The sequence below is a fragment of the Puma concolor genome, chromosome D1, assembly GCF_028749965.1.
Source record: "Puma concolor isolate L17-30 chromosome D1, mPumCon1.1.hap2, whole genome shotgun sequence".
Taxonomy (NCBI): domain Eukaryota; kingdom Metazoa; phylum Chordata; class Mammalia; order Carnivora; family Felidae; genus Puma; species Puma concolor.
The window spans coordinates 40,968,670-40,994,995 of NC_141676.1; the positions used below are offsets into that span (position 1 = coordinate 40,968,670).

Here is a 26,326-nt window from a genome sequence, read left to right on the forward strand (position 1 = left end):
CTAACTTGTATCCACATCCTATCCTCGTTCAAAGAAGATAACCGACGGGAAGATGCCTCTCCCTTCTCCAAACCCTGAGTTTCCTTAAGAGGCAACCATCTATGATATGACATAGATGCGACATTATCACAATGACACCAAGCTATAACAAGCATCTGAAAATGTTGGTTAACCAGTATCTTTCCTTTTGTAATAAAAAAATAATGTCATTTCATATCATTCGAACTAACTTGAAAACAATTATAGACTCTTATTTCTGAGATTGAATTTGGAACAAAGCTTAGCGCTATTTAAAATGCACATGTAAAACTATCCATTTTGTGGGCAGATTCAAATGCAATCTACTGTAGCCAACTTCCATACTGAAACATACTGTGAGATTTTATTGAGCATTTGCAGTGAAAGCTGAGAGGAGAGTTACCTACTTCTTTTTGGAAGATCCTAAGTATTTTGTCAACAAAAGGAATTACGTATGTCCTAGTCAATCTCTGTATTGTATGATAAAGCAGTACAGTGAGCAGCTAAACTCTACCAAATTATGTCTGGGTATCGTGGGATATCTTAGGTCAGATCAGATCCTGAAATCCATGACTTCAAGGGGAATTCACAAGTGCCACGGAGGCACTGTTAGAGGAAGAAGTGGGAGACTGGAGGGCTCGGTGACGGCCTGGAAGCCTGTGGGGAGATGCCACGGAGCCCGACGTGGCTGATCGGGACCCTGTTCTGTCTTCCCGGCTCCCCACTCCAGGACACACGTGACAGCGGGGCCGAGGTTGAAGTAACTAACTTAAGCTGACTTCAGTGATCATTCCATGAAGGTCATGTCCCTGCAAAAAGAAATAGAGAGAAAGAAGAGTGGTAAGTGAAAGGCGGGCCTTGTCTCTGTCATCAGAGGACAAGTGCCCGGCACAGTCCCTGGGCTCAGAGCAAGTGACTCCTACATGTGGCTGAAAGGAGGAAAAGAACAGAATATGGGTTCCTAGGGGAGAAAAATACCTACGGAAAACTCACTAACTCGCTAAATAAGTCCAACAGAGGAAGAACGTAGAGAAAAGTCACGTCTGCTAGATTGAGGAGCGGCAGACAGGTCTCACATTTAGGAGAAAAAAATAAAATGATAATAGTAATAATAGTAACAGCAGTTAACGCTTTGTGCCAGACACTGTTCTCCTGCTTGACTGTAAATTCCAAAAGGGCAAGGACTTTTCCTCTTTCACTCACCTGTATACACAGCGCACCTAATTCAGGGCTTGGAAGGCATTCAGGACATGCTATGCATTTACTATGCTTTAGTAAATGAATAGATAAAACAGTTATGCGTATGGGGGGGAGGTGGAAATAGTAGTTAAAGTAAAAAAAAAATTTTTTTTTAAGGATGGTAATTATGAGCTCATTTTCTCTAACATTATTGAGAACCAAGTAGGTGTCAGGCATTGAACTTGGCCCTGAAGATAAAGAGGTTAAAAGACAAGGTATCTTCTGGGCTTGGTGAGATGGCACTCAAGACTAGGGCCTTATTCAATGAACCGACACTTACCAAGCTCACCAGGCTCCTGTTCTGGGACAGGTACCCAGCTGGGCACTCTGGGGAGAAAGAGATAAGGAAGTCCCTCTCCCTGCCCTCCAGGAGCTCACAGTGGTGTAGATGGGGTGTCTGTACCAGAGATGGGTGTGAAGGGTTGTGATCAAGACAGGACATAAGGAATCTGCCTAAAGGGGGTCAGCCCAGTTACCTTTCACGACCAGACTTCAAGCAAAAGGTGATCATTGCTAACCATGGAGCTTTTGGGATTCCTGCACTGACTGGGACTTTTTCATGTAATAAATTCCTGCCCCCACTCCCAGGAATCTGTATATATGCATTTTTAATGCTCTAGAACCTGGAAAAAATGGGTTCTTCCAATCTACAAATAAGCACTAAGACTACATGATCCTCAGCTCTGTGATAATTTTAAGATGGGATGACATAGTAATACAGCGAGCACAGAACTCAGACTCCCATTCTATAAAAGGGTCTTCAGTATTTTGTGTTCAGTTATCCCCAAAGCATTTAAAAAATTTAGATGTGGTAATTGCTCGATATATGGAAGCAACTGTTGCGGCTGCAGCTGAGTCCAGGGCTACAGATATCCATCCAGGGCTCATCAGTTGAGTGAGGTTTCCCACAGGAAGCCAAGGAGAGCTGCAGGGGACTTCTCCCACAGCCGCCTGCCCCTGCCAACAGGCTCGGACCAAATCTAGCTCCACAGTCGGCACAAGCCAGATCCAGGCTTGTCCCACCGCCTGCGTCCCTTGCTTGTATCCACCCTCTTTAAACCCTGCCCAGACTGGACCCAGCACAATTCATCTGGGGACAGAGTAACTAGTTGAAAGAACCAGGGAGGACTGAGATCTGGTCACGAGCAGCTGCGATCTAACCCCGCACCTGGGGATTTGTGCCATTTAAAGCACTAGACAGCTGTTTTGTGGTGGCTGTGCCAACTCATGCTGTTGAAAAAGCGCAACCCCCACATTGCCCCCTGGTCAAACTTGGGAGGTGGGCGGCAAGACAAAAAGGTCTAGGAGCCCCACCAGCTAGGGCACCTCCCTCTCTAGCCCTGGGGCAGGGGGGGCGGGGGGCGCTGCTCTTTTCACTGAGTGCGGCTCCGGTGGTGATGACAAACACATGATTCCCAAATCCTGAATGTTACCTTTGAATCTAGACACCTCAGACAGCACTCATCATTCCCCCTCACGTCTGGTATCTTTTCTCCTTGATTAGTGCTTAACGTATTACACAACATCTCACCCTCCAAGTTGTGCAAACCATGAAGGGTAGCAGCATAGAGTTGAAAAACTGGTCTAACTTCAGTGAGACACAGATTACACAACACGGTGAACAAAAGACCAGAAATAAATGAACGAATATTCCCTTGGATTTTATAACTAATCGACAGAACGCATGTTTGATGGGAAATTTACAAGATTTCCAACCTGCCCCCTCATCCTCCCTTCTCAGCTGCGCAGTAAAGAGACACGTTTTCAGTATTCTCATAGCTTCCTTTTATATTCATGCTGAATTTCAAACCAACACACGATAGTGTCGAGGAGAAAGGCTTCAGCTTGCTTTTTCATTACCTCTTACATAAAAAAGAGTTAAGACTTCAAAACCACACCATTTCATTCTTCATAGAGCTACTTTTCATCAGTCAGTGACTTGGATTGTACTTTCACATGCTTCAATAAGATATGACAATTGTCACTAAAACAAGGATTACACGTCCTGCTTTTTCTCTATTTTGTTATGCTGGGGTGCGGGGAGGGGCAGATGCTTAAAGATCCTTCTCAGGTGTCGCCAACCTTGTTTTCATAGGAACTTTCAGAGACCGTGAAATCGGATGATATATGAACCGGGAGCAGGGAGACCTGGATTCCAATTCTGACTCAACAGCTAACGTGGCCATCACTTAACCCTTTCTGTGCCTCAGTTTCCTTCTCTATAAAGAGGGACACAACTATCCTGTGAAGGAAGTGAGGCCCGGCACCAGCACAGTGAAGAAGAGAGCTTTCAGTGGAAAGCCCTTAGCGGTAAACAAGACTTGGCTTTAGATCCCAGCCCTGTCATTTAGGGACGGTTACTTTAAAATGCTCTGCTTCCCTTTCATGGCCCGTGGTTAACTAACACCCGTGCTGAGTATCAAATGAGATGCCATCTGTGCGGTGTCAGCAGAGGTGGCTGTTCCTTGCGCTGTGTGCCTCACAGGTCCTTGGCACTCGGACCTGGGGCATAAATGCCCACGTAGATCAGATATGAACCCATTCCTCACTGCCTCTGAACACAGGGGAACGGGAGCACTCCCCTAAGGGCTGGGGATGGGGGACAGGGAGGCAAAAATCTGAAACTGCGGCTAAAGCAGAAACACCCACTGCCCCCCTTTTGTTCATGCATGTGTCACCACACCTTGCTCTAGAAAAGGTGTACCCTAGTTCAATAAAAACCAGCTGCTTAGCGCTGCTGGTGGTGAGACTCTGCCCAGTGACTCTCTCTTTATTGTAAATCTGAGACCATCTGCACAGCACCCGCGAAAGGCAGACTTCCAAGTAGAAGCGCCTTCCTGAGCAACATTTGCCTGAAGTCGATATGGCCCGTGCCCCCCAGCTGGCGGCTGGAGGAGAGGACAGGGACACCAGGGCGCTAACCGTTGGGGCAGCCACCCTGTGCACCCCTAGGCTTGAGATCTGCGGGGTGAAAAAGCCACTGCTCGCCACCCGGACCCCCGGTCCTACGGTCTGTCGCTGCAGCGCTGCGACCCCAGCCACCGTAGCACAGCATCCCCGCCCTTACATTGCGTTCGTTCGGGGATAGGAGACTGTCCCGCGCTGCAAATCAGCACTGGTGATTCACTGACACGTAAGTATGAGTGGGACTGGGGGATCGGGGTCGTGGGCCTTGCTGGAGCTTAGAGACGCGAGACCACAAAAAAGAGGGAAGAGCTCAAACCAAACCGTCGGTAGATGGGCGCCCTGATCTAGGCGCGGTTGGGCAATACATGCGGTACCGCGACTCCAGCGCAGGTCCCCAGAAAAGGGGAAACGCTTTAAGGCAGAGAACCGCCGGGCAAGCCAACGCAGGGCAACCCAATCCGGGCACAGGCAAGGCAGCTCTGCCGCCCCGGGCCTCGGTTTCCCTGTCTGCAAAACGAGGGCTTTGGACTAGAGCGTCTCCCAATCCTACTGTTAATCTAGAACTCTGCAATATTCCATGCTGAAACTGTCCGAGGATCGGAAACCGGAAAAAGAGGGGAAAGTGAGGGAAGACGACTAGGGAGGGGAAAAGGACGAGCGGGTGGGAGACCACGGGAGGGAAGAAGGCAGACGCCCGGAACTGGCTTGGCGGGTTTTCAACCTTGCTACTCCTCCTCCCACACCTGAGTTCTCACATCTCGGCCAAGACCCCACACCCAACGAGTTTGGGCACCAGTTGGTCAGGCTTCCCCCTCTGCACACCAATTTTCTAGAGGCCGTGGGGCAGGTGGTGGGCAGCACAATAATGCATGCCAGAGATGGAAGGGGGGACGGTCCCGGCTGGGGTCCGGAGGGCAGGTGAGTGGATCTGGGGCTGGGCAGGGAGTGGGACCGCCAGACCGGGAATCGCAGAGCGCCCGCTTCTCAGTCCTCGTGCCCCGGGCGGGCCAAACTTCATTCCCCAACTTTAGCAAGGGGAGGGGGTATTCAGGGGAGAAAAAAAAAAAAAAAAAAGAAAAAAAAAGTTGCTGAACTTTTCCCCCAACTCTGTCTCGGAGGCGGACCAGAGGGCGGTGCCTGCACCCTGATTCGCCGCCGGCTCTTGTCTGGAGGCTGCGATTGGCGCGCGGGGTCCGGGGCCGGGAAGAGCGGGCGTGGGGGAGGGGAGCGGCCCTCCCAGCCCGCGGGATCGGCTCGCGCCGGGAGCGGGTTAATTTCAAATCGGGGGCTTGACTGCTCCTGGACGGTCACGCTCCCTCTGCCCGCCCGCCGGCCCGCCAAGCCCGGTCCCGGCGTTTCCCTCCGTGGCACCCACCTCGGCGCAGCGTGAGGACCGACTGACGGCCCGACACGCGGGCTCCCGGACCTGAGCGGGGAAAGCGGTGCCGAAGTGTCCCCCGCTCAGCCCCCGCAGGCTCCAACCGTGAAGTGAACTGACAGGTCAGCGGGACGCAGAGGGATGCGGCACCCAGCCGGCCCGGCACCGGGAGAGGGATCGGGAGGGCTGCGGCAGCGACGGCCGTTTCCCGCCTCTCGCTCAGCCGGGGGCCGTGGAGGGAGGAGCTGAGCTCCCGCGCAGAGGGGAGGGGGCGAGCGAGGGGGAGGGGCGGGGATACCGTGGTTCCGGGCGCGGGTTTGCCCGCGCTCAAGCCCCGCGCAGCCAAGGGGCGGTGCCGGCCACGGTCCGGCTTTCCGCGCCAAATTTTTAAATCGAAGGCGGAAGGTCCGGACCCGCCCCTGGCGCCACCAACCAATCGCAGGCCCGCGTCCAGCTCTCTGATTGGTTAGGAATCGTTGCCCTGGGAACGGCGAGGATGCTGTCCGGGAACTGCAGGGCTGGTGGCGCGCGGACTGGGCCCGGGGGGAGGGGTAGTTGGCTGGGCGGAGGGGGAAGTGCGCGGGGCGCGGAGCGAGTGGCGGCCGGGGGACTGTACCTGGTGGCTTTACTGAACCAATGCAGCCTCCTTGGTGAGATCCAACAGCGTGGCGTGAACGCGCCACCCGAATTGAGAGTACACCGCGCCTTTCATCTTTAAGGATGTCCTAAAAAAAAGAATAAGTCTTAATCATAAGGCGCTCTTTAAATACCCGGAGTATGTTCGGAACTTAAGAGCTGAATTTGGAAGTTTCCCATCAAGCTATTTCCCAAGTCTTTACTGCTGAGCCTGTGCAAGTGTGTGTCAGGGGAAAGGTTCAGGCATCAAGATGTACACTTTTATCCAGATGCTTGGGGACGTGTCTGCTCAGCCGGAAGCAGGGCTGGGACGCTGGCTCCGTCCCCAACCCTGACCTGTGAACAGGTGGGTGTTAGTGCTTCCTACAGTCCTTTTCGGTGGGGTCTGGAGAATGGCGTGCCGTCCCTGAAGGTGGGAGAAAGCTGTCACTGGAAGTTCTGTGGTTTGCTTTGAGTCTCGTGACAGTGGATCGGTTTGCTGAAGGAATTTACTGGCGTTTGATGGGAGTTCTCTGCCCAGGAGCGTGATCTCCGGTCGGGAATAAAATGTAAATGTAATTTGTCATTTTTTCGTTAGTCTTTGTTTAAGTGGCCTCTGGTGTCCATGAGGGAATATTCAGCCGATCTCCTGGTTTTATTTTTCTTTAACTTTTTCTATTTCCTTTTCTTTTTAAGGATATTAAACGTTTTAATAGAACTGATTGAACTACTTAAACCATCAGGGTGTTGGGAGCAACTCCAGTTTTTCATTTTTAAAGAAACTCTAAATGTATGAGAAATTTACAGAATGGAGAATGAAAAGGTACCTTTTTAACTTTAGTATTCATCCTCGCAGTTTTAAAAGCAATGCCATCCTGATTTAACCCTATGGTTTTCCCATATCCAATATCTTATTAAAGCTACATCCCTTTTTAGTTAGCTTCTATAAAAACCCAGAAGAAAGGGAAATTTAATTTTTAAAGAAGGGAAGAGTTTGGCCAGAGTTAAGGTAATCCAAAGCTTTTAATAGTTTGATTGCAAATGGAAGTCTCACAGAAATAAGCAGAGAGAAAAGGTATTTTTTTAAGAATAATAAAATTCGTTGGGGCGCCTGGGTGGCGCAGTCGGTTAAGCGTCCGACTTCAGCCAGGTCACGATCTCGCAGTCCGTGAGTTCAAGCCCCGCGTCGGGCTCTGGGCTGATGGCTCAGAGCCTGGAGCCTGTTTCTGATTCTGTGTCTCCCTCTCTCTCTGCCCCTCCCCCGTTCATGCTCTGTCTCTCTCTGTCCCAAAAAAATAAATAAACGTTGAAAAAAAAAATTAAAAAAAAATAATAAAATTCGTTAGCTGCATTATGATATTTCTCAGAATTCTTGAACAATTAGAATTTAGAGAGGGCATCTGACGTGATTTGAGATCAGATTTCTTTTCGAGATGATTTTCTACTGAATCAGCAGCTTCTTAAACTTGGGGGCCATAAATACTATTTGTGAGATAGGCATTTTGTAAATAAGAATTGTCAGCAGGGGTGTCTTGATCAGCGTCCAGCTACTGATAGGTTGAAAAATGCAAAGTTCCTAAAAGGTTTAGATACTAGTCAAATGAGAGTTGCTCTTGTGCCTGATAGTCCGAGGTAAAGGACAGCAGCCTTTAGAGAAATCCCATTCTTGGATCAGCACCTTTCAGGTGCACCTGCCCAGGAGGGTCCCCCATTGTATTCGTCACACTGATTTCCCTGGAAGAACACCATAGCTGGATTGAGGACATTCAGGTTCAAGGCCTGTGTAGCCTCTCTCAGCCAGCCTCTCCTCTTCTGCCGACCAGAATTACATGTAGGATATGGTGAGAATACAAATAGAAAAGCACTTGATAAATCCTAAGGAATCACGGACATGTTAAACAGCCCCATTAATCTTTGTTCCTAAAGTCACTGAGGAATTAGTGAGTCTCTGTGTTCTTTTACTTATTGTCATTCCAAGCATTTCCTTTAAAATAGCGATAGATAGAGAGTAAGAATGTGTGAAGTCCCCAGTGTCCAAAAGTGGAAGAAACATAGTCTCCATTACTCTTACTTGTGAACTGCTATTCATTTACCATCATGTCTCAGTGGCAGTCCTGCCTCTGCCAGGAACCATAACTAATTTTATCTTATGGGGCCCCATTTTTCCTTCTATAAAGTGAGAAGGTAAATATTGTAAGAGCAGACTTTCTTTGCTCGTCGGCACTCTGGGTTTTGCTCCCTTCTAGCTTTTGCCTGTAAGTATGACCATATGCCAGCCCTCACCCTGGTCTCCTTGGCTTTCTGACTCTTCCACATCAGTGGTATTTTACTGAGCACTCAGTGTATGGAGCCATGTGCCAGATGAGACACACACAGATGAATGGGACATGGTTTCTGCCATGTAGGCCTTTACTTATTGCAGTGTTGTGTGTAAAAGTCACTCCTAGGAGCTTTGGATCATTTAAAATTAGCAGTCCTATTAGAGGAAGCTGAGTGAAAGGTGTATGGGAACGCTTTATATTAACTGCAACACTATTCTAAATCAAAAATGATGTCAAAAAGGTTTTAAAATTCTGCCTTAAATGTTTTTTGTTCAATTCTTGGAACATAGGATGAACTACAAAATTAAAAATGGGAAATTTAGCTAGTAAAAAGGACAGTAAGTGTCAAGTGATCATTGGGATAGTTACTAATTTAATCGGCCCTCTAACCTCATTAGGCACTTTTCCCTTGACAATATTTTATTTATTGTACAATTTCTAGAATCAAAAGCTGTATGATAAATCCTGTTTTATGGTGGATTTAATTATTTGCTTGTTTTAAACCAGGAAAATCTCTTTTTTGAGCCACATAAAAGAGGACTAATGAAAACACCTCTGAAAGAATCCACTGCAGCAAATATAGTGTTGACAGAGATACAGCCTGACTTTGGCCCTTTGACCACGCCCACCAAGCCCAAGGAACTCTCCCAGGGAGAACCGTGGACACCAACAGCCAACCTGAAAATGCTCATCAGTGCCGTGAGCCCCGAGATACGAAATAGAGATCAGAAAAGGGGGTTGTTTGATAGCAGAAACGGATTACCTGAGGCCAAAGATTGTTTGCACGTAGGTTTGCAAAAGGCTGGGAGGAGGCTGGTGTGTGTGTGTGTGTGTGTGTGTGTGTGTGTGTGTGTGTGTGTAGGAGCAGGGAGGAGTAGCTATTACAGAAGTGCCAGCAATATGAAGCATCGACACCCACAGACTTATTAGCCTGCTTCGGAGCACAGGACTCCATCAATTCTAGCACTAGGAATCCTAAGCCTTTGACTTATTTCAGCACAAGCCTCCTTTTTCGATCTGCCACACAGTTTACACTGGCTCCTACCTTTCTATTCCCAGTTTTGCAGCTGTTGAAGCTAAGCATGTTAGCCGTCATAGGCAGATGACCCTAATAAATCTGTCCAACTCTATTTCCGATTCAGACATGATTTACCTCTTCTTTTGTAGGAACACTTATCTGGAGATGAATATGAGAAATCCCAACCAAGTCGAAAAGAAAAAAGTTTAGGATTGTTGTGTCATAAGTTCTTAGCACGATACCCTAACTACCCCAACCCTGCTGTGAACAATGACATCTGTCTTGATGAAGTAGCTGAAGAACTTAGTAAGTATGCAAAGAGCTCACCATTTAACCATATAACCATTTCAGGTTAATAATTAAAGTGACTTCATGGACTTACTCCTTCAGACCCACGCTCATCTAGCCAGTGTTCTTAACGACACAGATAATGCCACATGGAAATTATAAATCACTGAAGGCTTTTATTTATTTATAATTTTTTAATGTTTATTTTTGAGAGAGAGAGACACACAGAGCGTGAGCAGGGGAGGGGCAGAGAGAGAGGGAGACTCAGAATTTGAAGCAGGTTCCAGGCTCCGAACTGTCAGCACCGAGCCCAATGCCGGGCTGAATTCACGGACCGCAAGGTCATGACCTGAACCCAAGTCAGTCGCTTAACCTACTGAGCCACGCAGGTGCCCCTCTGAAGCGCTTTTAATTTAAGAATAAAGGCATATAGTTTCCAACTTCCGTGAGTTTTCAAACAGAAGTAAAAATCACAACAGATTGCTTCTGATTGCATTTCAAAAGCTCTGAAGCTGTAAAGAAAGACAACATTGGTTGTTTGTTTCTTTGTTTTTTTATGTTTATTTATTTTGAGAAAGAGTGGGGAGGGGCAGAGACAGGGAGACAGAATGGGGAGCAGGCTTCCAGGGCAGAGTCCCACACGGGGCTGGAACTCAGGAACAAGCCAGGAACCAACGGTGAGAGCCTGTCGTGAGCCGCAGTTCAACACTTAACCAACTGACCCACCCAGGCGCCCGGAGAAAGGCAACATTGTTTTATGACTTGTTTCAAAAACAGCTACAACTTTGAACTTTTGTCTGCACTCTCTGGGCTCCCTCGCTCTCTCCTTGAAGAGCTAGGCTGGAGAATGGTATCTTCCTGGTTTGTGATGAGCCTGTTCCGTGAGTAGAAGCAGGGCTTTAGCATCGCCTGCCACTCGGCACGATTCTGAGGACAATACGTGTTGGTGTTTGGCAAGTTACTGTGATCCTCCTAACCCCTTTATTCTTGTCTTCATAGACTTGAATCTAGTTATAGCTAGAAAGGGGTCTGTGGTAAACTTGGGATACTTTTGGAGTCATGAAAATCTCAGAGTCTGAAACTGGAGAGATAGGAAGGATATTTTAATATGTAGCTGTCACTCCAGGAAGAAAGTTTTGCTCTTCGGATGCGTGTTTATAAATACTGACTTGATTTCCTATTTTAAGAATAGCCGTTTAGATTCATCTAGTCACACACAATTGTAGCTTTGCAGGCTGTACTTTTAATTCAGCAGGTAGCTGTTGATCGCCTACTGTGTGCCGGGCAATACTGTAAAAGCTTGGGATAATGTCAGTGGATAAAAAGAATAACACCCTGGGGTGCCTGGGTGGCTCAGTCAGCTAAACATCCAACTCTTGATTTCGGCTCAGCTTATGATCTCATAGTTTCTTAGTTTGAGCCCTGTGTGGGGCTCTGCCCTGGCAGCCCAGAGCCTGCTTTAGATTCTCTGTCTCCTTCTCTCTCTGCCCCTCCCCCTGCGAAATAAACATTTTTTAAACAAAGAATAAAATCTTTCCTCCTGTGGAACCTACTTCATAGCGGGGGGAATAGATGAGTATGCAAAGGACAGATAAGGAGAGATCATAACAGATATGCAAAGCACATAGCAAGCAAGGTATAATAACATGTTAGGAGGTGATACATGCTGTGGGGAAAAATAAAATGTAGAACAGGGTAGAGGGGGACCAGGAGGGCTGGGAGTGTGTTTTTGCAATGTTACATTAGGTGGTCAGGTCAGGCCTCATTGAAAGGGTGACATCTGAGCAAGAACTTGAAAAGATGGAGGTGAGGAGTGATGAGGGCATCTGGAAGAGGGATTCCAGGCAGAAGGAGCAGCCCAGGAAAAGGCCTTCAGGCAAGGGCACATCTGGCAGGTTCCAGGAACAGCAAGAAATCTCAGTGCTTTGTACCTATTCTATGACAACTGCCTGTGTGTGTGCACATGTGTGTGTGCATGTGTGTGCACACACGTGCTTTGAAGAGTAATATAAAAAAAAACCAGCTTGTAATGTGTGGGGTTTAGAATATTAAAAGACTTGGTTTTGTCACTTACTGGCTCTGTGCCTTGGCCTGGGCTACGTAGCAGCCTGAGCCCCCTTCCCTCATCATTAAAGTGTGAATAATAATACCTGCCTCACCAGTTTAGGATAAAAATTTCCTAAAGCTGTATGGCACAGAGTAGGTCCTCAATAAATGTTACCTTTCCAATTCCTATTATCGTTATTTACACGCTATGAGAGCAGAAACGTGTCTGGCTCGTCCTTACGCTCTTTGTTGAGTGTAAGTAGAATTGTGTCATCCAGACCCGCTGACTCATAAACCGTGGAAGAAAAAGTTACTCAGTTCTCTACACGTTGCAAAACCTGATCCTCGTTATGTACCGTTGCTCATTCTTCGCAGATGTTGAGCGGCGACGCATTTACGATATCGTGAATGTCCTAGAGAGTTTACACATGGTGAGCCGCCTGGCCAAAAACAGATACACTTGGCACGGGCGACATAATCTCCACAAAACCCTGGGGACTTTGAAAAGCGTCGGGGAAGAGAACAAGTATGCCGAGCAGATTATGATGATCAAGAAGAAAGAATACGAACAAGAGTTTGACTTTGGTAAGACCATCAGCCTAGAGGATCATATCATCAAATCGAACACCGGCCAGAATGGACATGCGGACATGTGTTTTGTCGAACTCCCTGGAGTGGAATTTCGGGCAGGTGAGCCATGGTTGGAAGAGCCTGGGCCACAGGGCCCTCCTCCTGGGTCTAAAGAAAATGGTTTCTTAGAGAACGCGGTTCTAAAGCAAATCCTGCCTTTTAACATGCTAAAACGCTGCGGTTGTCAGCTGTCTGATCAGGTTGTGGTATTTTTAGCCCTGTTACTTTAGAAGTCACTTGTCCCTTCATGAATTTTAATTCTCTAATCCTCCTCCTCCTCCAAAGCTTCTGTAAACAGCCGCAAAGATAAGTCTCTAAGAGTGATGAGCCAGAAGTTTGTGATGCTGTTTCTGGTGTCGACGCCTCAGATAGTAAGCCTAGAAATTGCTGCCAAGATTCTAATTGGGGAAGACCACGTGGAAGATTTGGATAAAAGCAAGTTTAAAAGTAAGTGTCAGGACTGCCGTGGGCTTTCGGACCTATTCTGAAACCGTAAAATGTCGCTCAGAAACGTCTAAATGAGCAATACATTGTCAAGTGGGTCTGGAACCCAGATCTCTGCTCTTATAGGGAAGGGTATAAATAACTCTTCTAAAATTGTTCCCAGAAGTGACCTGCAGCCCAGTTGAAAGAATAGGTTCAGCCAGACCTGCTCAAAGTAGGAAAGGGGCCTGGGCTGGGTTCCCGATGCAGAGCTCTGCCCACGCCTCAGTGACAGGCTTTGCAGGAGCCTCCAGAAGAGGAGAGTGTGGAAAGAAGTGCTCAGCACATGGGAAGGGTCTGCAGCATGCCCACGTCTTCTGGGGGTATCAGCACACCTCCACGTAGGGCATGAGGCTAGCCTGAACAGGGGACCTGCCTGACGAGGGGACCGCTCTGGGGAGTGCCCGGGAGCCATCACACCGACTCCTTTCCCGTTCCTGTAAAGCTGCACTAATCCCATGAAAGTATATTCAGACATCTCCAGGTTGATAGTGTCTCTATAAAGACAAAATTAAGTCGAGAGTAAAGGCAGTAATACTGGCAATTGGCTCGGGAGATGTGCAATTTCAACCCACTATGGATGGGCTGCCTGCTTTTTCTGACTCACCAGACAGTTTTCAGCTCTGCGTTTTGCTAGTTAGTCACAGCCTTGGAAACCATTCCAGGAACTGTGGATGTGTACTTTGCTGCATCCCCAGGGAATTCAAAACCTTCTGGCATGGCTACGAAGAACAAGGTCAATTTATAATTTTGTGGTATCAAGCTGGAAGTAAAGACCAGTTTCTTGTAATAAAACTTTTTAAGATGTGTAAGATGTGTAGAATTAACGAATCAGTGATTTGCATATAACATAAGGACAATATAAAAGTTTACAAATTTGGGGGCACCTGGGTGGCTCAGTTGGTTAAGCATCCAACTCTTGATCTCCGCTCAGGTCATGATCTCATGGTTCGTGAGTTCGAGCCCTGTGTCAGGCTCTGACCTGGCAGTGCAGAACCTGCTTGGATTTCTCTCTCTCTGCCCCTCCTGGACTCTGTCCCGCTTTCTCTCAAAATAAATAAACATTAAAAAAATTTTTTTTTTAATTTACACATTTTGATGGGTTATAGCACCCTCCATGCTTATGATACCAAATAAATCTCATTGGTATAAACTGTCACAAGTTGGAAAGCAATACATTTATCATTGACGCTTCATTTCTATTTGTTCATAAAATTCTTCTGAATCTTCATTAGAGGATTACCAGTAAGGGGGACTTTTTATTAAAAATTCTGTAACATAGTTCCCGATAGGGTGATCTCACAAAGTCATTTTTCCTTTTTCAACCTCTGTCATTTCTAAATTCAGTACCAGCAGTAACAGTCTTTTCAATATTTAAAACTATTTTCTTGTTTGAATTAACGCAGTATCACCAGAATAACTTAAAAGAGTCACATTTTTCTCTGCCTGACATTGATGACTAGGATAGCTTTTTGAATATACATGAAGTCCTCAAGAAGCAAAGTCCTTTGATCTTTCATTATTCCATTAAGTGGTATATATCTTTTATTTTCCAGCAAAAATTAGGAGGTTGTATGATATTGCTAATGTCCTGAGTAGCCTGAATCTTATCAAGAAAGTTCACGTTACGGAAGAAAGAGGCCGAAAACCAGCTTTTAAATGGACAGGCCCAGAAATCAGTCCAAATCCCAGTGGTATGTATTTGTTTTCCTTCATTCTTTGCTTCATTGTTTTCAATTAATGTGCGTTGGGAGATGTTCTCCCTTCCCCTTCCTGCCCACATTCCCACATGGAAAGAACATATATAAGTTGTTGGAAAGACAAAGACGAGTGCCAATATGGAAAGTCTGGCTACTGGTTCCATCAACAACCCAAGGGCCAAAACACCTCCAACCCTGTACTCACGAGGCAGAATCTGTGCGTGACAGGATCTGAAAAAGTGGAAAGCATCACAAAACATAAGATACTATTGCTTAATTGTTAGGCTGCCCAGTGGCCATAACAGAGCCTACACACATCGAGAACATGAAGTGAATTCACTCCAGTATTAATATTCTAGTCTCCATCTCAGCTCCAGGGTTCTGACATTTTATGTTCCATCAAAGATCCCACGCAGAAATGTTTAAAGTAGCAGGAACATGGGCCATGGGGGCAGAGGGAAACTCTATGTGGCCTTGAACAAGTTACATCTCCAAGGCTGTTTCCTCACCTGCAAGATGGGAAGAAGAGTGGTATCTTTGCAAGGTTATTGCAGTTTTGAATATACATTGACTGTTGAACAATGCAGGGGTTAGGAATGCAGTAAAAAATCTGCATATAACTTTTGACTCCCCAAAACTTAACTACTAATAGCCTATTGTTGACCAGAAGACTTACCAAGAAAATAGTCAGTTAAAACATACTTTGTATGTTTATGTATCACCTACTATATTCTTACAATAAAGTATGCTAGAAAAAAGAAAATCTTACCAAGGAAATCATAAAGGAAGATACGTTTACAGCACTGCACTGTAAAAAATCTGCATATAAGTGGATCTGCAGAGTCCAAACCTGTTCAAGAGTCAACTGCCATCTCAGAGAGAGGTCCTTTGATGCAGGGGATTCAGAGTGCAGGCTCCAGGGCCAGACTGATGGGCTCATATCCCAGGCCCACGTACTAGCTGAGAGAGCAAGGTCAGTTGATGAATGTCTCTGAAATGGGGATGCATTTCCTAAGAAGTACCTACCTGGTGGAGTTGTTGAGAGCGTCTTCGTCCATTCAGCCTGCTATAACCGAATACCATACACTGGGTGGCTTATAAACAACAGAAGTTTATTGCAGTTCTGGAGGCTGGGAAGTCTTACGAGAGCCTGCTATCTAGATGGCTGTCTTCTCGTCATAACTTACATGGCAGAAGGGACTAGAGAGTGCTGTGGGGCCTCTTTTATAGGAGCACTTACTCAAGAAGGCTCCACCCTCATGACCTAAGCACCTCCCAAAGGCCCCACCTCCTAATGCCATCACATTGAGGGTTAGGATTTCAACCTGTGGACTTGAGGGGACCCCATTATTCAGTCCATAGCAGTGAGAGCCACCATATTTCATCAGGGTAGGACTCCACTGATTATAAGATGCACGATTATATATATATATGATAAGAAAGAGAAACCATTAATGATTACACTCTAGCACACCACTGGTTGGCTGTAAGATGCTGTGGGTTTCAGAGATGTTGAGGTGTGAAATCTTACCTCAGAACTCAATTAAAATAAGATTAACAAAGTTTTGTACAGAAAGCCCTTCAGACGGTGTCTATCCCAGAGCTGGTGCTCTATAAATGTTGCTGCTTTCATTCCTAAAGATCATTCTCGACCTACACTTTGACTTCATCTCCTATGAGGAGGCCGAGCCAGCCGGGTTTTGACCCCCTGCCCTTCTCTCTTTCAGGACGTGGCCAAGTCCTTCCTTTCCCCCATTCCGATCTAGAAGTGAAGCGGCCTTCAAAAGACAACTGTGCCAAAAACCTCTTTTCCACGCGTGGGAAACCAAACTTCACTCGACACCCATCTCTGATCAAACTGGTTAAGAGCATAGAAAGTGACCGGAGAAAGATAAATTCTGCTCCCAGTAGCCCCATCAAGACAAGCAAAGGTATGTTTTCAGTCACATCAGGCTCTGCTCTGAAGAATTCCTTTTTATCTGATTTTTTTTCACTTACTTGATCCCTACGGTACTTGTTAGAGATTTGTTTCAATACCCATATACCCCGATCCACTCACTTGAAGCCTAACTCACGTATGAATGAAAAGACGAAAAATAATTGGTGGGTTTTAATGGTTATGTGATTTGGAAGGGAGGTGCGTGTTTTCTGTTCCTTTGACTTCAATGATGTTTTATCTGTGTGAGCATTCCTTCTTTTGCTGTGACCAACACCACCGCCCCCCTTTCTGTTTTATCAGCTGAGAGCGCTCAGAATCCGGCACCCTTCCCAAGTAAAATGGCTCAGCTCGCAGCTATTTGCAAAATGCAGTTAGAAGAGCAGTCAAGGTAGGTTAGTAATACTCTTTAGTAGCAGGATGAATTACTTTTACGTTGCATCGTTAGGATTACTTGCTTTACGTAAGAATACGCACTAGCCTTGGAGACTGGTGAGACCGTCTTCTCTATAACTTTTATGCAATCATTGCAGAAGCTACCTGCTCGTTTCATAAACGCACGGCTACAATCTGGCCCAGTCTTAGAACATTTTAGAGAAGATGTGTTTCCACTGTGTCATATTTTACATCTTGTCTTTTAGCGAACCCAGCAAGAAAGCGAAGGGACAGCTGGAAAGATGCGGGCACTGCAAACCAGTGTCTCCTCTGCACACCACAGCAAATGCTGAGCTGGAACTGACGGCCCCGCCCCTCATCCAGCCCCTGGGGGTGGTCCCCCTCATCCCCAGCCCATTGTCACCTGCAGTGCCCATGATCCTACCTCAGGCCCCTTCAGGCCCGTCCTATGCCATCTACCTGCAGCCTGCCCACGCCCAGACCGTGACGCCACCCCAAGGCCTGAGCCCGACAGTCTGCCCCGCCCCCTCTTCTAAAGCTACAAGATCAAAAGACTCCACAGATGCCACCACCGAGAAGGCAGCCAATGACGCCACCAAATCCGGTGCCTCCACCAGGCCTGGAAGCTTGCAGCCAGTGACTGAGAGACCAGGTGCGAAGAACCGAGACAAGGAGCCTGCTGGAGAAAGAGGCTCAAAGAGGGCAAGCATGCTCGAGGACAGTGGTTCCAAAAAGAAGTTTAAAGAGGACCTGAAAGGACTTGACAGTGTCTCCACAGTAAGTACAGCCCCGAACCGTGTAAAGCTTTAGGAAGTGCACAGTTGATTAGAGGAGAATTTGGTAGCTTGTGAAATTTACCAGAGCAAAGAGCAGTTTCTCAGAAGACAAGGTTCTGTTCCTTAGTGTCCCATAATCCAAACAAAGCCCCAGACAGCTAATCCCCTGACTGGGATGACGGCAGGGACATTTTTAACCTTTGGAGGAAGGGATTATTTGCTCCCTTTTTAAAGCACCACGGGTGGTTGTCCTTAAGTCTGTTGCTGTGTCACATACTGGAATGCAAACAGCTGTCACGAAAGTCTTAAATAATTTACAAGCAGACGTAACCCCAAATGAATGGGTGGATGCATAGGGTTCCTGTAACTCCTGCTTTCTGAGTCATTACCTAATGTTTGTTGGATGTCACGTACCTGGCATCTGTTGCCCGCAAGATAAACCGTCCCCTCTGTTTTAACTGTCCACTTAAAATTTAAACCAAAATTTCTATTTTATGTAACAGAAAAGTCCAGCGTATCTTGGCAGATTGTAGGTACACTTGATGCATTGGTTTCTAGAGACTTTGATGTTCCAGGTAATTGTTTTCCCTAGGTGGAGTTAGGTTCAGGAAGGAATTAACATTTATTAGATGCTTACCCATATACAGGGCAGCAGAAGTACTAGGCATTTTTATATAGGCTATCTCATTTTTCTCCCTCAGGACAATTACATATGGAGGACATTATCACCAAATAAACACCACTAAACATGGAGGCAGAAGTTAATCTCTCATTTTGTCCCTGCTATTAACTCAAGTTATTTTCCTTCTCTACATCTTGTTTTTCCACATCTATAAAGAATTTATTCCACGACTTTTTCCTGATCATCTACTGGGTATAAAGCACCGTGCTCTGGATCAAATCAAACCCAGCACCTGCCTTTGGTGACTGTTGCTTTTGAATACTTGCCCCAGGGCCACGTTACAGTTTTTGTGAGGTTAAGTGAATTTATTACATGATAATATACATAAAGGGGCTTGTGATCCTTTTAAGGCACCGTATAAGCTGAAGGGTATTATCTGCAACTGTTGTTATTAAAGAGGCTTTAGAGTTTGTCAAATCTTCCCTGAGGATGGCCTCATGGTAACCATTCAAAACATCTATTATCTTGGCATACTATCATTTTGCATGTAATATACATGCTAAGGGGAAAATCACAAGGCTTTGGCTTGATTCAATTTTCTGGGAGGTCCATAATCTCTTTGGGCCAATGGATATGATTTAATAATGGTCTCCTGTTGCTCGCTTAGTTATTCAGGATTAGGATTTTCAGTAGATAGATTTTCCGTGTGCCCCTGCTTCTCTTTTCATCTCTACGGCTTCATTTTGACCATTTCTTTTTAGCATGGACTAAGCTGAACAAAGGAAATGAGAGATTTGTGTGTTAATTCATTCAACAAACATTACTAAGAATCTGCACTTCTGTGGGTGGAGAGAAGACAGTTTAGAAACAAACACAAATATGTCAGGCAATGAACATAAAACAGGCTGATAGAATAGGAAGAAAGGGATAAGAGAGCTAATGTAGACTGGATGAGAAGCATGCAAGCTGAAATATACCAAATTCATTCGACCTGCTAATTAACAGTTCTAATTAAAAAAAAAAAAAAAAGGAATTGGCATCTTAGGTTGAAAGATTTTGTGATGAACGTAGTCTGTAGATAATTGAAAAATAATTATTAGAGTACTATAGGTTTTGCTAAAGATTTGAAAGAATTAAACCAGCCACCAGAGTAACTTGTACCGTGAGAGAGTGTGATGAACGGTAGTAAAGAACAGCTACTTGTAAATCGCCTAAATCCACCCATTAAAACTTTCTGTTCCTGCGGCTTTCAAGGAACCAATGAGTAAAGATAGGGAACAGTGCCAAACATTTCAGAAACAAAACTGATAAATAGCAGTGTCGTGGAACACTGTTAGCCTTGCAGATTTGGAATTCGCTGGTTCCCAAGGAAAAGATGGGACCTATTAACAGCTAGATCAAAGTGTAGACTGTTGTTTTGACAATGGTGAGAAGAAAGATCTGAAGGAAGATAAAAAGAGGGCCCCCAGGTTACAAGAGCTGCTTTTAGCTTTTGCCAGGCCTGCTCGTGGTAAGGCCGAAACAGACTTTTCAGGCAGTTCAGCCACCCATGCAGGCTCTCCGTTTGCTAAAGTAACAGGGGCCAAGCAGGCGTGGTGGGGGGTACACACAACCCAACATTGGCCATTTCTCTTTAGGATATAACTTTATTGCCTGAAGCTTTTGCTCTGTGCCACGAGGGTCTCCAGTATGAACTAATCAGTTCTCTTTTCACCTATAGTTTTTGAACTCTGGTGCCCTGCCCTTCAGTTGGCGTGTTATAAGCGTGCTTGGTATCACCGGAACCTAAAGTGCTAGGAAGAATACATCTGTAGTCGTATAATTACTTTATTCTAAATCAGGGGTCAGCAAACCTTTTCTGTAAAGAGCCAGGTAGTAAATATTTTTGGCTCTGTGGGCCCTATGGTCTCCGTGCTGCCTATTCAACCTTGCCATTGTAAAAATAGAAGAAAGCAGGTATGGACAGAACACAAATGAACGGGCATGGCTGTGTTCCCATACAATGTTCTTTACAAAAGTGGACAGGAGGCCAGATTTTGGCCCAGGATTTGGCAGCCCCCTTCTCTAAGTCAACATTTCTTAAAATGTTTTCCTTGAATACCAATACTACCAAAAGTTTAGCTGCTAAATTGCCTGGGAAATGCTACCTGCTGGATGCTCCTCGGGGATTTACAATGCATGCCATCATTAAAGCCCCCAGGAATTCTCCAGTAAAGACACCATTTTCCTTTGTTCAGTTAACCATTTCCGTGGCAGGTTGGACCACGATTCAAGTCGGGACAACTTGCATCCCATGGAAGTAGGGTTCCTCGGAACACTCTGGGAAGTTACCACTCTACATAATTCAAGAACAACCATAGAATAATACAGCAATGCCATTATGGCATCCAACGGCATTAAAATGGTTCTGACAGCACCACATCACACCAAAAAGTCTGATAGCAGGACTTAGGGATGTCAGTGGGAGGGGATGTGTTGGGCAGATCCTATCTCTAGGCAGGCTGACTGCTAGCTTTAGGACACTTCCTAAGACCACAGATAACATTTAAGACACACATGGTTTTCAAAAGTCAGGAATAGAAGGGAGGGATATTGTCTTCAGGGAGCCATATAGCTGGGCCACCCATAGCCCATACCATTGGACGCTTTGGTCCTGATGAGACAACCAACCACTAAGGGATAGGAGTCCTGGAACAGGCACATGGCCATTTTTCTTCCATATTTGTGTGTAAAATAAATCCTTCCTCCTTGTTTTCTAGACCTTGTTCCCATCAGGATACCTAATCCCCCTCACCCAGTGCTCATCCCTGGGGGCAGAGTCTATGCTGTCTAGTAAAGAAAACTCAAGTACACTTTCCCCAAACCACAGGATCTACAGCTCCCCAATCACAGGTGAGTGTATGTAAAACTATTCAAATGTGGTTCAGGCTCAAGTTCACTTAAGCCTTGTAAGCTTCTTGGACAAATGCCTGTGCTTTTAAGATATTTTCCCCCCTTGTCTTTCAGGTGTCATTCCAGTGACATCATCCGAACTCACTGCTGTTAATTTTCCCTCTTTTCATGTAACACCTTTGAAGCTAATGGTCTCACCAACTTCCGTGGCAGCTGTACCTGTCGGGAACAGCCCGGCTCTCACTTCGAGCCACCCCATTCCCGGCCAGAACCCGAGCTCAGCCATTGTAAACTTCACACTGCAGCACTTGGGACTCATCTCCCCCAGTGTGCAGGTGTCTGCCAGCCCCGGAGCCGTTCCTGTGTCTCCAAGAATAGACCCTGTTAGTGTTGTACCAGAAAATGCAGGTACTCAGCAAGGAAGGGCCACCAGGTACGACTCTCCAGTCCCCGGCCAGAACCAACCGAGTGGACAATCAGTTGCTGCGACAGGGGCACAACAGGTGAGAGTATTTCCATTCAGTGGATTTTTTTCCTGGGGTTATTAAGGCTCAAATAATATCACAGGAGATTCGCTTTTGCTTTGCTTCTTTGGAGAGGGGAAGGATGGGAGGAGGAGACTGAAGGCCTAGCTGCCTTCCAAACCCAGGAAGAGTACCCAGAGAGTCCACAGTACCCCCAGCCAATTGCAAACTATGCCAGGCTCCTACCGTGCGATATGCCCTTCCGGTCCAGCCCTCTGAGGCTATTAGGCCATTCCTATCTGTGTGGGTTTGACTTCCTTTTCCTCTTCCTCTCTTTCCGATCAGCCTGTTCCTGTGACACCCAAAGGGTCACAGTCAGTGGCCGAAAGTTTCTTCCGTACCCCAGGCGGACCAATGAAGCCAATGGGCCCATCCTGCATGGATTTCGATGGTGCTCATAAAACCTCCGTGGGAACTCTCTTTGTCCCACAGCGAAAACTGGAAGTCTCGACAGAGGATGTCCATTAATTGCCAGATCTGGCTTCATTTAATTTTCTAAAGAGTTGTTTAATGAGAAGATATAATCAGACTGATTTGGAGAACACATTCTCTAAAAATATTGTAAATATGTTGGGGGTTTACTTAATTTCAAAGCAGACACTTTTTTCTCTACACACACACACACACACACACACACACACACACACACATATATTTGTACTAAGCCAATTTCAGCCATCAGTCCTATCAGATAAAAGCAAAAAGTTGAACCTCAGGTATATTAACTCCCGGGGGGGGTGGGGGGGAAGGATTCATTGTCTCAGCTGTGCCTATGCTATTATGCAAAGTAACTATATTAAAGTTGACTTCCCTTTGAGTGAATATGTGACATGCCCAACGCCGCATCGTCTTCGACTTTGCACAATGAAAATGCTGTGATGTATAATGTTGTATTTTTAAATAGGAGGGCTATAGCTGTATTTTTTGTAATTTCTTTAATCTGTTCTTGTTGCAGTGTGTCCTTTTGTAAAGTTTGCAACAATCCTCAATCAAGTCTATGGAAAAATTATTTATAAACCGTATTTTTAATCATAAATTGTTCAAATTAAAACTTTTCTAAAATATATTTCACATTTTCATTTGGCCAGTTAGGACGCTGTTGGGAGAAAATGAAAACTAACCTCAGAGGCAAGTCCTTGGTAAGGAGAATACCTTCTGGGTTCCTTTAGACCTGCCAAGTGTATAAAATGTTCCCGTGTTCCTCCCCCCTTTTGATCCCCCCCTCACATGGCTCTACTTTCTGGAGTGAAAATGGCTTTGGAGAGGCTGTTGCTTGTCCCGGGACATGCAGCTAAGTCTCCTGAGCTTTCCACCATGGCCTGGGCACTTAGAAACCAAAGACAGGAGCAGAGGCACTTCCTACCCTGGCCGCGAATGCCGTGAATGGCCCTGCCGTCTACAGAGGAGGGGGCGCTACAGCTCCAGTCCTACCACACTTTCCAAACAGCCCGACTTCAGGGATGGGAAAACAGCAATGGGGAGTCTAATTTACTCCAGGAACTACCACACTGAACCCCCATGAGCTCTAAGGGAAGGAACGAGCTACAATGTGTTGTTATGTGTGCATCTCCTTGACCCCTTTGTTATGGGGATGAATTACACCTTCAGAATTGACACGGGCCTTCACTGGTCAGGGTCTTAAAGCATCAGCATGATACCTATTTCGTATATACTTACTATATGCTAGGTACTGCGCTATACATTTTAAAGACCTAGTCTCCCCGAGCTAAGACGATGAGGTCACAGGCTCATAGAGATTAAAGCAGTAAGTCCAGAATCCCATTGCTAGAATACGCTTCCACATGTATGCCTAGCTGCCATAGTAGGAACCGAGCACACTCCGGGTATTCTAAGCATTTGTAAGGTCATTCCTCTCGAATATACATGTTTTGTTTCTATAACCAAGTACAGCGAAGAGAGCACATTTTCACAACGACTTACAGACTCCCCTTCCTTCACACCATTAGAGAACTAATATGAACTATTTCTTCCAAAGTACCTCTGCCTTTGCTTTTATCCTACTTGGGAGGATATGTGAAGGGCTCCTGATATAAGAAATGTCTCCTGCCTTTAAGGTGCTTATGATATAGTTGAGGGAGACAGTATGTGCACATGAACAAATGAAAGCATTTCCATGCAGAAGGTAACTTGGTAACTAAGTACCAAAGAGAAGGTAACTTGCCCAATGGTAAATATAGGCAAAAGATACACTTCAGTGGAGGCCACCAGATTCAACTACACCCAGACAACTGTGAAGAGAAACCACTCCGGTCATGGTAGGTCTGAGGCGATGAAGCTCCTTACATCCCCGCTCTCTGCTCTAAAGCTGAACTAGAGGGACTGGAGGCCAGGATTTTGTTCTGCCCCCTTATCAGTTCATAAGAAGTAACCCGCACTGCCCCCCACCCCACCCTGGGACTGAGGTTTAGGGAAATCAGATGCACAGAAAGAATGAGCTGTGTTAGACTTCAAGACTGCTCTGAGGATTGTCCCACTGGGTTCTTCTACTCGGATTCATAAGGTTCCCCCATAATCCCTGCTGCTTGGTGTTCATGCCCTTGAGTGTGGGTGGGACCTGTGTCTTCCTTCTAACTAACAGGATACAGTAAGGGTGATGGTGTATGTGTGGTTATGTGTACATGGTTATGTACTTACATTACTTAAGATTGTAGTGTAACCCAACTAGGGAACCCTACATGGCAAGGCACTGGGGACAGTGTCTTGGAGCTGAGGGGAGCCTGCAGCTAACAGCCAATAAGAAAGTGAAATCTTCAGTCCCTCCTATAGCTACAAGGAAAGAAGTCTACCAACAACCTCAGTACGCTTGCAGATGGAGCTTTCTGCGGTCAAGCCTCAGATGACATTGCAACTCTAAATGATACCTTGACCACAGCCCTGGATCTAGACCCCAAGCAGAGAACCCAGCTAAGCCACTCCTGGGCTCCTGACCCATAGAAACTATGAGGTGATCAGTCTGTGTTGTTTTAAGATGCTAAGTTTGTGGGGGCACCTGGGTGGCTCAGTCAGTTCGGCGTCTGACTTCGGCTCAGGTCACGATCTCATAGTTAGTGGGTTTGAGCCCCACGTAGGGCTCTGTGCTGACAGCTCAGAGCCTGGAGCCTGCTTCAGATTCTGTGTCTCCCTCTCTCTCTGCCCCTCTCCAACTCATGCTCTGTTTCTCTCCGTCTCAAAAATAAACATTAAAAAAAAAAAAATGCTAAGTTTGTGGTAATACTGTTATGCAGCAACAAATAATGAATACAACCCCTATTATACAGTGATAAAATTACCAAAAGCAGGACAACTAATAATCCACTAGTTTCCCTATATGTCTTTGCCTTATTTGTTTGTCTTATTATTTTGTTCATTGGTCTTACAGACACTCATAGAAGCAAACAGTACAGGGACATGGTAACCTGAAAGGCTCTCATGGGAGAAGCACTGTCCGTTCATTTTTAAAGCAGGAAGCAACTTTAAAGATGTCAAGTAATAGCACAGTAGTAGACAAAGTTATCTGCCCAGCATGGAGTCTCTTTTCCCAAACTGCCTCCTGGTTTCCTCTTAAGGAATTATGAGGTGGACCCCATGGATTGTAAATCTAGGCCAACCTCCCTGCGATTTGACCCATTGGTCCCTAGCAGTGGCCCCTCACCACTCTGGTCCAGTTACAAGGTTGCTGCTGGGGCTCCTGTCTCCCAACTTCTGGAAAGGCCATGGCACCTGCTCCTGTTCCAGCCTGATTTTCAGCCATCCACTGATTCTGCCGGCCTTTTGTGCCCTTCCAGTAAGTTTCCTTTGCTTAAAGTTGCCAATCCTTTCCACGCCTGGTAACTAAAGGTCTCTTACCAAATCACAGAGGGAAACCCAGAGCCAAGGCTTCCCAATTCCCAGACCAGATACTTCTCTGTTTCCTGGGCCTGGTGGAATCCAACCAAGGAGCGAATAGATAAGGCCTTAAGAAATGCTTATCTCACCAGCAATGCAAGCAACTCACCCACGTTCCCGCAAATTTAAAATACCTGAGAGGGAATGAGATGCAAGGAACCCAGAAAACTGATAAAATTTGATACAAGAAAATTCTTTTAAACTTGGCTTTGAAACAACTTCCCTCAGCCCTCTTCTTTTCAAGTGATTAGTGTTCCTGCAGATAAAGGATAAAGAGATTTTCAGAACTTAAGCAGATAAGCTGTCTGAGCAATCCTATTAATTATATAGAAGCGTGTGGGTTGACTGCAGATTCTTTAAGGCATGTATCACTGGCTGGCTTTCAAATCTTGAGAGCCTAAAATAAGAGATAAGCTGGAAGGAAAAGTGTCATTATTTTAGGTTTAAAAAAACTATCAATTTTTAAATCAACTTTTAAAGAAGTGATTTTATATCTCAATGTCTTATTTGAGTACATTCGGGTCAATTATTTGCTCAGCTGGATAAGTAACTAAATGAGGGCTTGTCACAATGGCCAACATTTTGCAGGACAACACAGGTAGGGAATATATTATCAACGTCTTCTGACAGTCAAGTAATTAACTGCATTTTT

The 26,326-nt window shown here is 45.8% G+C and overlaps 1 protein-coding gene and 1 long non-coding RNA gene across 3 annotated transcripts; one reads left to right on the forward strand and one right to left on the reverse strand.

The window, feature by feature from the left end:
* Nucleotides 1–355: 355 nt before the first annotated feature.
* LOC147576606 (uncharacterized) lies at nucleotides 356–5,673 on the reverse strand. The gene is made up of 2 exons (XR_015240961.1): nucleotides 5,540–5,673; nucleotides 356–827 (listed from the first exon to the last, which is right to left on the reverse strand). It is a non-coding gene; the product is annotated as an uncharacterized LOC147576606 (long non-coding RNA).
* Nucleotides 5,557–22,855, forward strand: E2F8 (E2F transcription factor 8). 2 transcript variants are annotated; one of them, XM_086677819.1, is made up of 13 exons: nucleotides 5,557–5,664; nucleotides 6,854–6,980; nucleotides 8,986–9,264; nucleotides 9,646–9,802; nucleotides 12,206–12,520; nucleotides 12,746–12,907; nucleotides 14,500–14,637; nucleotides 16,371–16,574; nucleotides 16,883–16,970; nucleotides 17,221–17,752; nucleotides 21,133–21,265; nucleotides 21,380–21,768; nucleotides 22,075–22,855. In XM_086677819.1, exons 2-13 carry the CDS (start codon nucleotides 6,966–6,968, stop codon nucleotides 22,255–22,257), a joined length of 2,595 nt encoding a protein of 864 aa, XP_086533945.1. In that variant the 5' UTR covers nucleotides 5,557–5,664; nucleotides 6,854–6,965; the 3' UTR covers nucleotides 22,258–22,855. The 2 variants fall into 2 exon arrangements, with proteins under 2 accessions (XP_086533945.1, XP_025784333.1); XM_025928548.2 differs by lacking the exon at nucleotides 5,557–5,664 and adding an exon at nucleotides 6,144–6,524.
* The last annotated feature ends 3,471 nt before the right edge of the window (nucleotides 22,856–26,326 follow it).